The following is an 18,003-nucleotide window of genomic DNA, read 5'->3' on the forward strand; positions in this document are numbered from 1 at the left end:
TAGATTAAAGACGTGCTTTGTCTTCATGCTTCAGACTCGGCGTCTTGCGAGAATGTGCACTGGTCAGATACTTCCCACATATAATGACCTCTTTAGGCATGGGTGGTAGCAAATGTATTTATTAGTCGCTTTATGGCGAGTTGTATGTCCACTAAGCCATGTTGGCGACCTATATGTTTTATAGAGGGCACACTTCACTTTCAAAGTCGAGATTATAACGGTATAACCTAGAAGGCTAGTTGTGGGGGGACACCCGGGGGTATTGGTCGTGACCGCCAGTCGAAGGGTTATCTCCATAATGAGTCGTCTAAGGGCGGCACATGTTCTTTGAGACTTGAGACAATTAGGACACGCACATGGTTCAGACGAAGTTATAAAAACTAAGTTTGTCTTATTTATGGTTCAGGTACTATATAGCCCAAAGCTTAGTGAAATATCAAATTAAGATATATTGACTTTTACAATCCTAATAACATAATCTGCACAGGTTGTATCATCTACCAAGGATGAACAAAACATTTATCGTCTGATTAAGCTTCAACGGATATCAAACACCCCAAGACACAACTGATCAATAAGAAATGAAAGACTTGCTTCATCTGATGCCTTGGCACAACAAGGACAAAACGGTTAAAGAAGGAAGCGCATCTAGACATGAATATTCAAAGAGTTATCTCAAGACAAATGAACCACACTATCTCAAGTCAACCCTGAGCTTGCACTTAAATGAAATACCTTCTTTGAGCTATTATGCTTCATCATCACTTCTCCACATCAGTGATAATCTCAAGACAGTGAAACATGATAAGTAAAACATAAATCTTCTCCGGTTTAAAAAGATCTTTAAGTCAGGCCACAAAGCTCATTTTGTCGAGTACTTCATAGATCAAGCTTTTGTCTGATAAAAAGCTACATCTGATGGATTGTCTCTGATCAAACCCACAACATACAACTATAAAGTCAGAGCTACAATGACTTCTATTATGGACTAAAAAAATGAACCATAAGAAAGTACGAGGTCAAGCTTTCATGGAAAGAGAAAAGAAAGTACAAAAATTTATTTATTTATTATTTTCAGTACTCTTCTCTAATCTAATATCCAAGTGATATTTTCCAAGCACTTAGAACGATCACAAACATTAAATGCTCAATTTCTAGCTTTTGGAGAATAAAAAAGAGGCCCACAGCGAAAGAAGCAATCAAGTGAAGGAATACACAGAGAAAACAAAACCCAAAGGAGGACCCGACCCCAATACAAAGATTTGCAACGTTCATATTCACAACAATCATATTCTCAAATCTCAATCATCTTGTTCTCTTGCATTATCCCTTTTTGTAAATAATTTATTTATTTTGCATTATTCAAATTTTTTACACCAAATTTATTTGTCTTTACAAAAACACACCTCGACAGGGGAGGCAAATTTGATTCTAGGGTTTTGCGCAGAACCTCATTCTACCCTCTGCTTCTGTCTCACGTTGGGTATGTTCTGGTTTTCAGCTTTCCATTGATGATACAATAGTTTTTTCCTATTCTGATTTCCCTTTTTCCTGCTTGATTTTCAATTCTAGTCAAATATTTCATGCGACTTTATTTTAATGTAATTTTGATATTTGAATATTGTTAGATTCATAACCTTGTTTTTGTGGCAATATACTTTCTAGTTAAATACCAGTGCATATTTCTCAGAAATGGTGGAAGAATGGAAAAACAGAAACATGATGGCAAGTTTAACTTTACCATGCTTAGCTGCAACCATATATAATTGTTGCAAATTGTGATAGTCTCCTAGTTGTTTAGATTTCCGTTGGGTGACCCAATCCAACAAGTGCATTCAGTTGAGTGAATGTGCATTGGAAATCATGATCCTGATTTACTAGGTACCAAATATTGTTTTGAACTGAACCAAACATGCACTATACGCTTAGTTAAACATAACTTGAATCTCTACTTAAAACATGCTCGGGAGTTTGATTGTTCATTCAAATTGATGATTGTTGTTGATTGATTATTTAATATATGCATTTGATTTTATTATGTAGTAGATGTCATCACTTATTTGGAATCTGCACTGTCTTTGCATGTTTACTTAATGCTCCAGTTTATCAACCATTTAGTGTGTATTTTGATACAAGTTGAGTATAACGTGAATAGACTTTCATCCCAATTTATAAGAAGAGTTCCTTTAATTTTTTTACCATGAAGTGCATATGCCAACAGATATCAACATAGTTTTAACACCTCTAACTAAGTTGTCATTCAAGGGGTATAAAGCTTATTCATTTAGGTATATGATACAAAGCTGAATTCATGATATTTATTCCCAAGCACAACTAAGTTTTGTATTAAAAGTGTCTCAAAGTCAAAATGTACATTGGTTTTACATAAAATTTGTGTTTTGACTTTAGATGTCAGTGGTAGCGGCTGCATTACTAATTTTATTTTCTTCTTAACTGAAAAAAATTAATTGCAGTTGATATAGAATAGTTAATGGTATGTAACAGTATTTCATTTGTCTTTTGCTAGAGTAAGGAATGGGTGACAAGAAGAAGAAGGCTCAGATGTTTGTGAAACTAGTATCTGCTGCTGGGACTGGATTCTTCTATGTAAAGAGGAAACCAAGGCAGTTTACTGAGAAGCTTGAGTTTCGAAAATTTGATCCTAGGGTTAATCGTCATGTTCTTTTTACAGAGGCTAAAATGAAGTGATATGGTACCCTTCCATAGTAATGATCCATTCTTGTGCTGCTTTTTGCAAACAGTTACCACATTTGGTATTAGAGGTTGTATTAGATGTTGAATCAGGAAGCTTATTTTCACTGTTTATGTCACTGCTCTTTTTTAGGCAGACTGGGTTTAAGTATTAGGTATATGCTTCTGCTGTGATGTTTATGCTTGGTTGATTAATAATGGATTCTCATTCGTTTTTCTGAGATTCAAATGCAAATGGTTGACAAATGACATTTACATCAAATAACTGGGAACCTTACACTCCAATGAGCGATCTTGCAATGCTATAAGATAGACCGATACAAAACACTGTATATGCCGTCGAACTGATAAAGAACTTACATAAACGAAAAAAGAAAAGCAAGGCCGACCCTATATTCTACTTCGTTCTTGTTGATTGATTCCGAAATCATTAATTTCTGAGCAAAAAATTGTTGTTTTACTCCTTTTTTTTATTGGCTGTAGCTTTCAAAACTTCATCTGACTATTTAGATGTTGCAAATTTCCGAAATCTGGCTCAGATGTTTGCTGCTGGGTGAAAGAGAGTAGTTGTGGAGGGAAGAAAATATCTCAGTAAGAAAGTACGATAAATGAAGGATCCACTTTGTGTGAGTAAGGAGCCCCCATTTGGGGCAGAGAACCCTCTCATGAGCGCAGGCAGAGAAGACTAGTAAAAGGAAGAGAGACTAAGCGCATGTTCGTTTTGGTGCTATAGCCAACGTAAATGTGATTTCATGTCTATTAAGATATCAACCAACGGAAAAATTAGAATTTGTCATGTAGAGTTTAACGTGAATTGGAGAATCATAATTTTGACATGTTTAATTCAACGAAAATTCAAACACACACTCTAAGTTTTTTTTTAGAGGAGAGAAGAGAATAAGTGGTTAAAATTCTCATTTTCATTAAGAACACAACACTGAAAAGATTGATTCATCATATACCGAATACTATAAAGAGGAAAGCATTTTGTTAATTTGAAAAAATATGAACTAAAATTATTTTTAAGAGTAGGGAATGAGTCTCAGCGCGGCTAAAAAAATATTATGATGAGGATAAGAACAAGCTAGATGGGCCTCGTTGTCCCACTAACCAAATATCAGCATATGCATACCTTCCCACACACAAAAAACTAAGTCAAAATAATTGCAAACCCATTCCCAAATTTCCTACACTTTTATAACAAACTAGTAAAATCAAAATTAGTAGCTTCGAAGGGATAAAAGCAGTACATGCTAGAAGATAAAAGCAGGTCATTTTAAAATAAACAGAACTAATTAAAACAATGAAGTTACCGTACCATCGAACGTCAGGATGGCCGAGTGGTCTAAGGCGCCAGACTCAAGTTCTGGTCCTCGTGAGAGGGCGTGGGTTCAAATCCCACTTCTGACATTTTTTGTTTTCTTTCATGTTTTTTTTGTTTTGTTTGTGTTAAGTTCCTTTAATTTATTTATGGTCATTAATCTGAGTCGATATACCAAAATGGAGAACTTAAAAACAAGAATATGAAAAGTGAGAGGGAACTGGCCCAATTATTAGGAATTTGGGAGCTTACATTATATTCTTCAGAAGTAATTTGATATTTCCCCCTTAAACTCAGTTTGATATCTCCTAAAAACTGAAGAGAAAATTCCTGGTGATATCTTTTATACAGTTTTATTACAATTTTAGTTCTAAGGCACACAAGAAATTCACCCTAAGCATTTTGTTCCCTCGTGTCACATTCCAATCAAGGAAGATATCAAGCTTTCCCTATTTTCCTCATTTCCTTTAAAAAATGTGTTAACATGTATCATAAGTCATAACTTTATTGACAAAAAAAGAACATGTATCATAGCATTTGTATTTTGCTTTTGTATTTTTACGTAGTCAAAGCGTATTTTCAAACTTTAAATTGTTAAGAAAATATGGTTTTTTTAAGCAATTTCTTTGATACCCCTCTAAAAGTGAAGTGGTTCATTCAATACTTTTAATCATGTTTTGTTTATAATTAACATTTTTAAATTTATAATCTTATCCATTAAGAAACGAGAACAAGGCCCATTTTTCATTAAGAAATTGAAACTAACCGAGACGGAAAGAGCCAATTTCGATATTCTAACCAGGGACGGATCTATTACCAGAGTAATGGGGCAATTGCCCCAAGCCCCCCACATACTTTTATACTTATTGAACACTACATATATAGAATGAACTAATCTCTTTCAAGTGTCTTATTCTTTTTTTTATATTTAAATGTTAGTTGTTAGTAATGTTAGTAAATTAGTCGTTCATCAGTGTCGAACTATGATCCTTCACATTTCAATTCCCCCAACCCTTATATCATCTAAATCTTACTATTTAAGCTAACTCTCAGACTTTCAAATGTCATACATAAATGAATCAATATCAATATCAATATCAATATTAATATCAATATCAATATCAATAAATATATATTAGAAAAGAAGAACTTCCATAGTGACGTGTCAGCACCAGATTAATTCTTAGTGACGTGTCAGCACCAGATTAATTCTCATAAAAATTATTCCACGTGTCAATTTGTTAGAGGGTAGAATTTTCAATTGATATATGTTTTAATTTATATATTCTAAACTAATTGATTGATATTATTTTAGAAGATATAATTTTCAATTGATATATCTTTTAATTTTATATATTCTAAAATAATTGATTGATTTTATTTTAAAAGATAAGATTTGGTCTTTTAATTTATTTTAAATTTATTTTTAGAATATATTAATTAATTTTTATTGAATTTTCGAAATTTTTATTAATTTGAGATTTTATGAGTTTTTATTGTGATTTGCTAGATTTTGTTAGTTTTTATCTATCTTTATTTAGTACATTTTTTAATATTAGATTTGATTGGGATTTAGGTTGTTTATTTCTTAATTTTATCTTAATTTATCTTATTATTTATTTAATTTTAATTCCAGAAAATATTTTATTTTAGATTTATTTTTAGTTATATTAATTAATTTTTCTTGAATTTTCGGTTTTTTAATTAATTCAGGATTTTATGAGTTTTTATTGTGATTTGCTAGATTTGGTAGTTTTTATCTATCTTTATTTAGTACCTTTTTAAATTTTAGATTTGATTAGGATTTAGGTTGTTTATTTCTTAATTTTTTCTTATTATTTATTTAATTTTACTTCCGAGAAATATTTTACATTTATTTATAGAGTATAATAATTAATTTTTATTGAATTTTCAGATTTTTAATTAATGAAGAATTTTATGGAGTTGATTTGGTGCGGAGGGTCCACAAAGCTACCATGAACACGTAGAGATTTGATAGCTGCTATTTCTACCTCTGCCACATGTCGCGATCAGGACAGAGGTATGCCATAAGATGATGTTACGTGAAGTAAAGTTTATCATGTTGTGATTGATGGTTTGTGTCATTTCAGTTTATCCTTTGTTCGTAATTTAATCCTGGATTCTTAAATTTCACATATTTTGTGTGTTTCAATCCAAAAGTTTACAAATTTTTGCATATGCAAGGGACCCTTTAACGAATTATTATTGAAGACGTAATGTTTTGATTCTGATGTAATGTTTTTTCTATTGTTCTCCTTTTCGCTTTCGTATTTTTTTAAACCAGATTTTGGTATAGTTTGTAGAAATTCATGCGTGTGAAGCCATTCTAAACCAGATTTTGGTATAATTTGTAGAAATTCACGAAACTTAGGATAGCCTGAATTTATATTCATTTCTCAAATTTTGCTCCTTTTTATTCATCATGTTTGAGTTGTGTGTATAAGCATACTATTTGCACTGTATGTGAATGATGCACAACTTACTAATTTTTTTTTCTATGATGCACAAGTCAGTCAAATTGATGAAAGCATATGCAGAGCTCATATTTAATCTTCATGAGTATGTTTAGCTCATTCTTAAGGTTGGTTCATGTTTTCCTCAAACTCATCAGTTTTGCATATAATCATGTTTTAGTATGCTAATTGGGTGACTTATCTTACTTTGCTCTATATATTTCCTTAAGTTCAATTTAAATTGATTGTTAGTATAAGTTCATTGGTGAAGTAACCACAATTATTTTGGGTGGGAGAATTATTTTGTTTTTTTCTCACATATATAGATAATTTGTTGGGGTGTGCACATGTGAGGCATTGCACAATTTTTTGTTTCTCTTGACTGAAATGTGCCTTTGATTTTTTGTTTCACAAGAGTTCCACCCCAAGATTCACAAATACACTAGATACAATTCTTTCACCACAGTCCTTTCAAATTGGTGAAGGAGGGTTTTTTGTTCCTCAAGACTTCATTTTGGGTTTTTGTTTCAATCTTCTTCATGAATTGATTTTGTTCTTCAACTAATTATAAGACGTCATATGCTTCAAGGATTCCTGCTTTTCTCTTCTTAATCAAAAGCAAAAGGATTGAGGAAAAGAAAATCTTCTGGGGTGCAGAATATTCACTTATTGGATCTGTTTTCAATTTTTTGAGGATTATTTATTTGGACCATGATATTAGGTCGTTGTGCAGCTTGCAAGAACCAGGGAAGGAAGTGCCTTTCAGATTGCATTTCTCTCCTTACTTCACTCCCAATGATCCTCAAAGATATTTGACAATTCCCAGAATCTATGGTGGCAGTAACGTTGGAAGAATGCTTCAGGTAATCAATTCATAAAATTCTATGTAAATATACATATAATCACCATATTATTTCATTTGTTATAAATAAATTTTGTGTCCTTCTAACAAACCCCTTGACGATATATAGTAGTGTTACAACCAAAGATTTTGGATGTAACACTACTATATTACGGTGATTTTGGTGCATTTCCTCTTCTATCTCATTCTTATGTCTTTTTCTGCTTCATGTGGATTAATCTCTATATTAAGCTTCTTTTACTATGTTAATTAATCAAGTCAGATTATTTAAGAATAAGTAGAACTGTTTGAAATGTTTTTATTATACTTTTCCCCTTGACAAGGTCCATCTTTTTTTAAAACAAAATTGGTGTTGTGGATTGAAGTGGAAGATTCATGTTTTGATTGTTTGAGTTACTTTTGGTTTCAGAGACATGGTGAGCACCTTTAAGGTATCCCAATGGTATGTTTTGTTTCAGAATCCTTCTCCCCACCATCAACCTCTTCGTCCCGCAACATAATAAATTCAAACGAACACGCATAATCACATTCATGATTAATTGATGTATCAAATACAATAGACATATTCCCCGTGCAACGCACGGGAAAAAAAACACTAGTATTATATATAAGATGTACTCATTGCCCCAACTAGACTTTTATATTTTTATATTATATGTTTATGTATATGTCCCACAATTTTAATTTTCTCGATCCCTTGAACCAAACACTAGATGCACTAGATAGAAAGAGTCAATTTCAACCTGAACAAATATGGTTATAAATGTTTTTCCATTAAGTAAATGTGTGTTGAGTGTTCTTTTACAATATTACTCGCCTAGAGACTTCTTTTATATTATTTCTATCATTTTATTCAATCCAAAATACATTCATGCTTTAACCTTAATTTTACACATCATTCCTAAACATAAATTCATTATTTTAAACTTGATTTATTCTCCTAACCTAGATAAAACCATGATAATGGGGAACGTAATACGTATCTCATTCCATGATTTTCTTCAGGTAAACCAGTTCAATATCCATGGCAAAATCTTCAATACTCGTGCAAACAGCCATTAGAGTACAAGTTCAGCTTCTTACAATCCTTTGATCCTATTGTTGAACTAGTAAATTTCTTCGTCAGCAATAATAACATTTTGCATTTATGAAAACAACATCACGAGAAGAAAAAAAACATGTAAAGATAATAAATTAGAATGTATACTTATCCATGTAAAATAATTTCACTTTGTGCATACAACATTTGGAATTTAACTTCAGCTTAACATATTTTGCTTCCCCTATTTTTTGTTAAAATAATTTTTTAGTAAATTTCTTCGTGAGAAATTAAAAAAAAACATTTTTTATTTGTAAAAAAGCAATTATCAGAAAAAACTAAATATACAAATATAATACAAAATGGATGAGTGCTTATGGTTACGAGGTACAAGATAGACTTGTCATAATAAATTATGCGCAATATACTCATTTCTGAAGAGAAGCTACAAAAGTTTATAACCATTAATCAATTACACAGGTTTAACTTCAGTCTCAGAATCTAAAATACATGTACTGACAGGTAAAAAAAATTCCTCTGCAATTTTTTTTGTCATTTCTAGTATAATTTATCTGTCTTCAGTATCTTAATGTACACTTTCTTTGAATTTAAGTATATGCATGATGCATGAAAGCATGTTTTGAATAAGACTTCAATTGGAACCAAACTCCTCATTCCAACGCTCAAGCTCTTCCCATTTACTCTTGTTTAAGCTTGGTCTGATGACAGACATTGCTTTCTTGAAATCCTCATACCTCAGTCCTCTTACCTGGTAAAACTGAAATGGTTAACTTTCACAAAAAAGGAAAATTTTCATTCACAAGATTAATAATAATCCATATCTAAAATCATAGCAATTTCAAACTAGCATGCCTGATTTGCCTTCACATTAAGAATGTCAGCACCTAGCTCTCTAATTGGCATCATTGCAGCTTCTTCACACAAGGCTTGTAGATCACTTCCTGAATATCCTGCAAACAAAGAAAAATAGTAATAATCATATTTTTTTATTTAAAAATATCATTAACTGACAACTCCAAAAACTTAAGCTGCTAGGTGAAGACATAATATTTTAATATTATATTTCTAACACGCCTCTCATGTAAGAGCCTATTGGTCTCGATGCACCGACCCAAATACCATGCGCTGAATAAAACACATGAATGATTTTATATTATATTTTTAACAATTAAAGAAAATCTTAACATTTTAATTTGTTCTTATCATGACTCAAAAATTAGCAGCGAGCTGTAATTTGGCGTCAAATAGTTACCTTCTGTCTCTTTTACAAGCATCTCTAGATCTCTACCTGTAACATAAAAATTAAAATCTTTTAGTTAAAAACAGAGCACTGTGAGTAATGTAATAATACAATAATAAATTCTTGAGCTTTATTTTATGAAGGATGTCAAAGAACAAAGTTAAAAGCATGCAAAAGAGAACACAAACTCTTGATATTTAGTTTTGCATCTTTGGTGCATACGATTTCAAGTATTTTGTTTGCCTATCAATAACAAATTAAACTAACTTGCACAAATGTGGCAGAAAGTTTCCAACAGAATCCAGAATAAACAGAGAAGGTACCAGCCAGCCACCATAGAAACAGAATACCCAAAATAATATATAACCACTTAACCAGAAAACTCCAGGTAGCACCATAAAAGACACAAATCAAAAGAAGAAGTATCAGGATGAAAAAAAGAAGAGAGAGCATTGCTTACTAGGTAATGAGTATGCTTGACCCTTGAGTTTGTGTTTTAGCATACGTCTCCGAACATTTTCATCTGGTAAAGGTATGTATATTCTCTTTACCTAGTAAACATTTCACAGTGAACCCAAGAACAGAATTAGTAAAGTAGCAGAGCTGCGTTCAAGCTCATATAACTGTTATCTATGATATATAATTATGCATAGATTTCAATGGGAAACAAATGACAACTATACAAAACATACTTAAAGTGTCTTGCTTGTTCATGTTAAGTGTCACAGCCTTACATGTCTCTCTTATGCAACATTTCAAAAAAGGACAAAACTTAGATGCGGTTTCATTTATACTGTTTTACTGTTGTACAATCAAAACATGACACATGGGTTAAGAAAAAGGAAAAAATTCACATTAATAAATTAAGAAAGTGGACGGTTGAACTTTTCATTGATAGCTTCATAAAATCTCTTAAAAACAATTTTTTTCAACAACAACAACAAAAGCCTTATTCCACTAAGTGAGGTCGGCTACATGGATCACACTACCATTGAGCTTGATAAAAACCAGATTAGAAGGGATATTATTGATAATGAGGTCATTCTTAAAAACAAAATTGTATCACAACCTTATAATTAGTTTTTTTGTTAAATAAACAAATGGTCCCTTAATTCTAAGTTCTAACAAAAACATTCTCCACTTGGCGGCTACATGAAATTCTGGAATTATAATATATTTTCTACACATCCAGGATAGGACAATGAAGAAATTCTTACCAGTCTCCTAAGAACTGCATCATCAATTTCTTGTGGCTTATTGGTCGCACCTGTATTCCGAGAAGGTAAAAGAAAATTAAATAAGCAATTCCAAATCTACGAAAGCCAAAATTCAATGTTACATCCATCAAATATACAGCCAGATAATTCTTAGGAGGCCAGTTCACAACGGCAACCAGGGAGAGGAAAATAGAATCGATGCGCAATGGTTCTTTGATATTCCAAAAGATGAAAATAAACTGTATTTCTGAAATGAATTTGTCTCCTTTAAAGTTAAGAGTGTAGTTTAGAGGTCAAAATATGGAATCAGAATCGTTATTGGAAAATGATGGTTGAGATTGTGATGGAATACATCCACATGTATAACTAACTATGAAGTAGTCAAAATTTACTCATTTTTCAATCAAAGGCGACAATTCCACACTTTCTCCTCTAAATCTAAACCACACCCTTTACTTTAAAGGAGTCAAATCTTTTTTGACAAATTCCAAAGCCTATCTACCAATTATGATTGCACTTGTGAACTACACATGCTTGAAAACAAAATGAGATTACATTCATAAAGCAGTTTTCAGAAAATTCAACATTGAACATTCCATAGAACTGAACTTCAATCATTAAATGTCATCTCACTCATCTGCCAAACGGAAACCAAGACCAGCAACTGCAACTATAACAAATAAGCTAATCTGGAGTCCTACATTCTATTCAGCCAATAAGACAATAACCAGCACATTGGATCTTCATCTAAGTCAAAATCATGCTCATTTATAGAAAGAGAATGATTATTTAAAGATATAACGCTTACCAATTACAATCACAATATCATCAGGATTGGATGTCACCCCATCAAACTGGATAAGGAATTCAGATTTTAAGCGTCTGCTGGCCTCATTTTCATTTGCCACCCTTGTTGACATTATACTATCAATCTGTTATCAGTCAAAAAGGAAATTAAAATCATTTGAAGTTGACAAAAATTTAGACACGAAGCACAGAACCCTTTCTTTCTGCTTATGCTTCAACAAAGAGAAAATTCAAATGTTACACACAAGATAGCATAACTTTACACAGCCATCACAAGGGACTAGAACTTTGGACAATCATTGATAGTGCTTGTCAAATGATGCTTGTCATGCAGAAAGTGTTACAAATTCAGATAGACTCATTTGAAAAATAAATAATCTTTCTGACACTTAAATGACACCAGACTAGCTTACATGCAGCATCATTCATCAATCTTCCTAAATATTTGATGTCATTTACCTACTTTTATTAGAAGATAAAAACACCCTAGACAACTATTGTCAAAGGGGATCATTAGTCACACCATTTCAAAATTTGCACTCTTAAGAAATATAGTCCAATGAAAATCAATTAGGAGTTGCGCTCTGAATGAAGCATAAAACAAAGTCAGTGAAATGCAAGAGTGCCGTCCAAAGAATTACTGAACAATGTTCTCAAAGAACAGATTCTTAAGTGGTCTATTGCTGCTAGAGCAAAGGTACGGTAGTTGTACTCTCCATACACATTTTCTTTTATGGTAGTCTCTCTAGTCATATTTATTAGTGGAGCAACAATTTCTCTACTCAGTACATGAGGGGGATACCTCATCAATGAAAATTACAGATGGCTGTCTGGATATAGCTACCATGAATAGTGTCCGGACAAGCTTTTCACCTTCACCCACCTGTTGAGCATAAGTCAACCATGGTGAAACTTGAAAGTCTTATCAAATACATAAACACGTTCACATAAGATATGGAACGAGACTCAACACAAACAAGATACATGGATAGAGACATACCCATTTTGATGTCAAGGAAGCTGCTGAGACATTAAAAAATGTTGCTTCTGATTCTGAAGCCACCGCTTTGGCAAGCATTGTCTTTCCATTACCAGGCGGACCAAAGAGAAGCAAACCTAGAATAAAAAGGTTCAGCAGTCGTAATTTTTGGCATTTTTACTTTACAATTTTGACCATTATCTATTTTATAACAAAAATGTAATAAGGTTCCATGGATATACCCCTAGCTGGCCTTCTAAGACCAGTGAACAAGTCTCTTCTCTTAGTTGGCAAAATAACCATCTCCATTAAAGCTTGCTTCGCCTTTTCAAGTCCAGCTGCATTTTCATACTAAGAATCAAACATTTGATAACACATAAAAAAGAGAAAAAAGCAAATATGCATGGATTCTTACCAACGTCTTCCCATCTAACAGAAGGACTTCTATCTACTATGGCAGTGTTAATCATTTCAACGAGTTTTGTGTCACTATTTACACCAGGTGCCTGACTAGAATTGGGGCTTCCAACTTTCACTTGACCTATTCTTTGGGGATACTTTGGTGCTACATTTTTTGTAGTATTTGGTCGTTTCACCGGAGCTGCAGCAGTTGGTGCAATGTTTGAGGTGCTCTGCAAATATTGTTGGGAGAGTGAAAGAAATTTTGAAGGTTCATAATAATCACAGCCTTTTGCTTTAAGATTGACTATATTAAGTATCATATTTAAAGTTTAGAGAGATCATACCGTACCTGATTGGCAGATGAGCTACCTGCAATGGTAAAAAGGGAACATGAAGAAGTAGAAGATAAGGAAAAAAACAATAAGCACTCTTGGAAAAATCATAATTAGGAGAGAAAAAGATGTAGCTGCTTCAAGAAATACAAACCTGCTCGTCTACTGAGAGTCTGTAATCTCTCAGAAACTTGGCCCTGCCATTTTGATATCTTTTGACGATACGATTGCACCTTCTGCTTTTCACTGTCACAGAATCATAACTTTCAGTAAGCAAACAACAAAAACATCAGATTATAAGAACCCTCCTTTGTAATCAAAATATTAAGATAAAGGTGTAAATGAAGTGATCAACTAGGCAACTACATTTGAGCTGCCACAGAGCTAAAGACCCCGCATTATGGTTAAATCATTGAATTCTGATGCAATTTGGAATCTAAAAAAAATGCTGCAAATAAAAATGTGTCCAAAAATCCGAAAATCCCCTCCTCTCACTAGTCACTACACATTCAATTAATAAGATGTAAATTTATGAAGACCCTCCATTATGATTTAACTATTAAGATTAAGAACATAGTGTACATTAACTACATCCAAGCTGGTACCAAGCTAATGACAACTCTTTGAGACTAATCACTAAATTTTGGTGCAATTCCAAAATCTCAACTCCCCTTATTCTTACTGAAAAATCAATTGATAAAATTCAATTTTTTGCCCATAACAAAAGTATCAAAATTTTAATGCAAACTTGAAAACCACATTAACCTCTTTTGTCACCTTCAATACATAAAATCACTCTGAAGAAACAAATAAGCAAAAACCCCCACATTACCATTTCCTTGAAAGTTCATATTTTTCATTATCCTTCATCAACCCAATAAAAAACCCAACATTTTTGACAAAAACCCATCACAAAAAATCACACAAAACAAGTAAATAAAGGAACTTTTTTTTTTCAATTATGCAAACCTGGAAGTGATGAAAGAAGGAACAGGAGTAGAATTAGCTTCAACGAGGATCTTCTGTGCGTTCCTGTAGTGAAGAAGAGCATCGTCGACCAAGCCCCACTCTTCGGCTCGAACGGCCTTGTCGATCTCTTGCGTGGCCAAATCGAAGTAGCCTTTGAGCTTGTAAGCGACGCGTTCGTTGGAAACCGAAGAAGAAGGAGAAGGAGAAGGAGAAGCTTCCATTGGTGAAGAAGAAGAAGAAGAAGAAGGGTTGAGATTGTGATTGTGATCAGGTTCAGGAGTGAAGATGGAATTGAAAGAATCAATGATTCCCTGGAAGAAACTCATCCCTCTCAAAACAAAACGCGATTTTCATAATTTGGAATTAATTGATTTCGAAGCTTAATTGATTTGGTTTTGGTTTTAGTAAATAAAAATAATACGTATTTGATTTTCCCCATTTATGTAACCTTTGCGTTTCTCAAACAGACCAATTAAGTCACGGGGCACTTCAATTAAAATTGGCTTAGTGCATACAGACCATCCTAGGTTCTTACTCCTTAGAATTATTTATGTGAGCTCGTACTGTCACATGTGCTTAAGTAACTCTTTGCAGATTTTACTCTAGCTATGAGTTCTTAGTTGTTAGGTTCTTAGCACTATTCATATGATATCACAACATTATTATATTAATATTTTTTATTTAAATTTGAATGATAATTCAATACTTCAATTAAATTAGTTTATGCATGAGAGAGAAAATTAATATTTTATGCTAAAAACTCAAAAAATAAAATTTCTTATATAAAAACTAGTTCAAGTGCATGTCAGCCTTCTCCAATGGTTAAAAACTCATTTATTAGTTCTTAACCTAGAAATAAGAACTAGGGATGGCAACGGGTACAAGACCCATTGGGTACCTGTAAAAAATACCCATAATGAAAATGGTAAAAACTCACTAAATGAGTACGGGGTTGGGTATGAGTAAATACCCGCAAAAATAATAGTGAGTATGAGTGCAGGTATGGGGCGGGTTGGGCTAGCCTCATACCCACACACACACATATTATGCTCAAACACACACATAATTGGTAATATATAAATAAATTAAAATTTTAACGTTTTAACTTGTTTCAAAAAATAAGTAAATGAAGTCTTAATATTATATATATTATTGCTATTTATTCTCACCTAAGCACAAGTAGTAAATGTGCATTTCCTTAAGGGATTTCGCCTAGGCTCCTGGCCCGGGTTCGATCTCCTCTGAGGTAAAAAATAATACATTTGTGGCAAGGGACATCACTACTGTATCCCGAGCCATATTAGTCACGTAGAGTCCTTTTTTCCCGTAGAGATTGGTGGCCAAAGAATAAAAAAAAAAAAAGTAAGTTAGTAACTGTAAGACCTGGATTTTCAGAACAAGCTAATTTCCGACTCACGCGTAGAATCAGTGTAAGCGTGACAGGAGTTTGATATTTGAGAAAGATTAATGAAGAAGAAAGTTCAGGAATTGCTTGAGGAATGTTGCGTAGTCATTTTAGGAATTAGAGCGAGTCGTCTGCACACCCGCCTTATGGCAAGCGTGTCCAGAATAGGCTAATTTCGCTTTAGAGCAACGTTTTAAGTGAGATTTCGAATCCTTGGAAAATTTAAAGATTTTCTTTATTTTTCCTTCGACCAGCGTTTCATTTCGGAACTCTAGACTGTACGCACGATAGTATTCACTTTTCGGAAGTCCGACGACGCTAATTTCCTTGCTTCGAAACCCTAGATTCGAGCGATGGATGAAGACTTTTTCTATTCGGGACTTCTAACGAAGTTTCCGTCCGCGTTGCCAGATTTTTTTCGACATTTCCAATCTTTCTTCAGAAGGAAGTTTTGTCGTCTGAGCATCATAGCAAAAAGTAGTTTAACGGGACAGATTAACTTACACCGCCTTTGGGATTTTAGATATCGTTTTTCCCAAATCATAGATAATTGTTTTGAGTTCTGGAATTCTGACGCCAGAATCTCTCTTAGAATTCCTCGGTGGACGTGCTGCAAAAATCGGAATCGCGAAATTTTCATTTTCCCGCGATTTCACCTGCCTATAAATAGCTCGAAAAAGCAAAATCTCTTCATTCTCACCCATTCAAGGCCGCGAGCAAGGAGAGAGGAGGAGAGGAGAAATTTTCGCGAAAACTTGACCAATCTTCGTGTAGTTCGTCCCTACTTCTAGGTATTGAGGTAACTAGCATGAATCCTACCTCTGTTTACTGTTTCTGTTGCGTTTCTGAAGTCGTTTCTGTGCTCACAGTTTTGAGCTTTTTCTAAAATTGTCCGATTTCCTTGATTTCTTGGTTGGGTTATGTTCCTTATGTTCCCATGAGTCTAAAACCTCTGTCAGTAATCGCCGATTGCGATTCAGTTGTCCAAGATCTGAAAAATTGATTCAAAACCCCATTAGTCGCACATTTCGAAACTTTATTGTCGAAAAGCTGTAATCTGACTTCGTGCCTTTAGGATTTGTTGTCACGGATGTCATGAGGATCAATGCTGTCAAATTTGTTTTCCGAACTGATAACTTTGAAGTTTTGAGCCTTTATTTTGGACCAAAATGCCCCTGGATAGTCGTATTTCGACCCGATTGTCCGAAAATTGTTCCGACAATTTCTTTGCCTTAGTTTTACCCTAAAACTACCTTGTGAATTGATTTAGATCGAAGAAAAAGTTCGAAAACCCTATTTTCCATAGTGGCCGAAACCTAATTGCTTGGGTACCGTGTCCAAAAATAATTTTTGGGTCTCTATGACCTGAGCCATTGCGTAACTCTTTCAATTGTCGAAATTTTGGCGCCGGTTTCGTGTCATTCTGAGTTCTGTAGCTCGAGTTATGCTCGTTTTAGCGAACGAAGTCTCCGTTGTCAATTTGTGCCTAAATAGGAACTCTGAAGCTTTAGAGGCTTTCTTTACGATTTCGATTAGTATTAGTAGATCGTGTTGCTCCTAGTGAAGCTTGTGTTGATGATTGTGTTTTCTTTGTTCTAGGTTCGCAATTTCCATGCCCAACTTCTACTCACGAAGGTAAGGGTAACTCGGTTTTAGAGCGTCTTTGAGTCTTGCATGCTTTTATCGCACTGCCTGTGTTTGAGATGAAGATGTTTATATTGATTGGCAGATGATTATGATTATTATGCTGAATTTGGAAAATGTTTTCTGAGAGGCTTCGGCCGTTTACTGGTTTCTGTCGTTACTGCTTCCTAGTGGATGGAACATGTGGTTACTTTGGATTGGTCCTTGGGTGGGCTTTGTTATTGTCTGACTTGGCATATAGGGCTTGAGTCAAGTGGCGATGAGGAGGTGTGTCCTATCATTGTCCCATCTTGCGAGGTGCTAAGTGGCGATCAGGAGGTGTGTCCTATGATTGTCCCGTCTTGTGTGACGTTAAGTGGCGATTAGGAGGTGTGTCCTATGATTGTCCCGTCATGTATGATGTTATAAGTGGCGATGAGGAGGTGTGTCCTATCATTGTCCCGTCTTGAGAGACGATATTGATCGATCCATTTTGTTAGCAGCATATAGTTGCATTATAGGGAACTAACACCTGACCCTATGTTGTTGGATTTTCGTATTGGTTTATTGATATCTGATTTGATGTTACATTGTTGAGGT

At 33.8% G+C, this 18,003-nt stretch overlaps 1 protein-coding gene and 1 non-coding gene across 2 annotated transcripts; one reads left to right on the forward strand and one right to left on the reverse strand.

Moving 5' to 3' along the window:
- The first annotated feature begins 4,038 nt into the window (after positions 1–4,038).
- On the forward strand, positions 4,039–4,122 carry TRNAL-CAA (transfer RNA leucine (anticodon CAA)). The gene has a single exon. It is a non-coding gene; the product is annotated as a tRNA-Leu (tRNA).
- Positions 4,123–8,808: 4,686 nt separating this feature from the next.
- Positions 8,809–14,783, reverse strand: LOC130728157 (uncharacterized). Its single transcript, XM_057579523.1, has 13 exons — positions 14,376–14,783; positions 13,561–13,652; positions 13,424–13,443; positions 13,088–13,304; positions 12,915–13,010; positions 12,694–12,809; positions 12,496–12,576; positions 11,695–11,818; positions 10,887–10,936; positions 10,130–10,220; positions 9,682–9,717; positions 9,282–9,379; positions 8,809–9,177 (listed from the first exon to the last, which is right to left on the reverse strand). The coding sequence occupies exons 1-13, from the start codon at positions 14,699–14,701 to the stop codon at positions 9,061–9,063; spliced, it is 1,464 nt and encodes a 487-aa protein (XP_057435506.1). The 5' UTR covers positions 14,702–14,783; the 3' UTR covers positions 8,809–9,060.
- Positions 14,784–18,003: the final 3,220 nt, after the last annotated feature.

This window comes from Lotus japonicus, chromosome 1 (assembly GCF_012489685.1).
Source record: "Lotus japonicus ecotype B-129 chromosome 1, LjGifu_v1.2".
In the NCBI taxonomy this organism is placed as follows: domain Eukaryota; kingdom Viridiplantae; phylum Streptophyta; class Magnoliopsida; order Fabales; family Fabaceae; genus Lotus; species Lotus japonicus.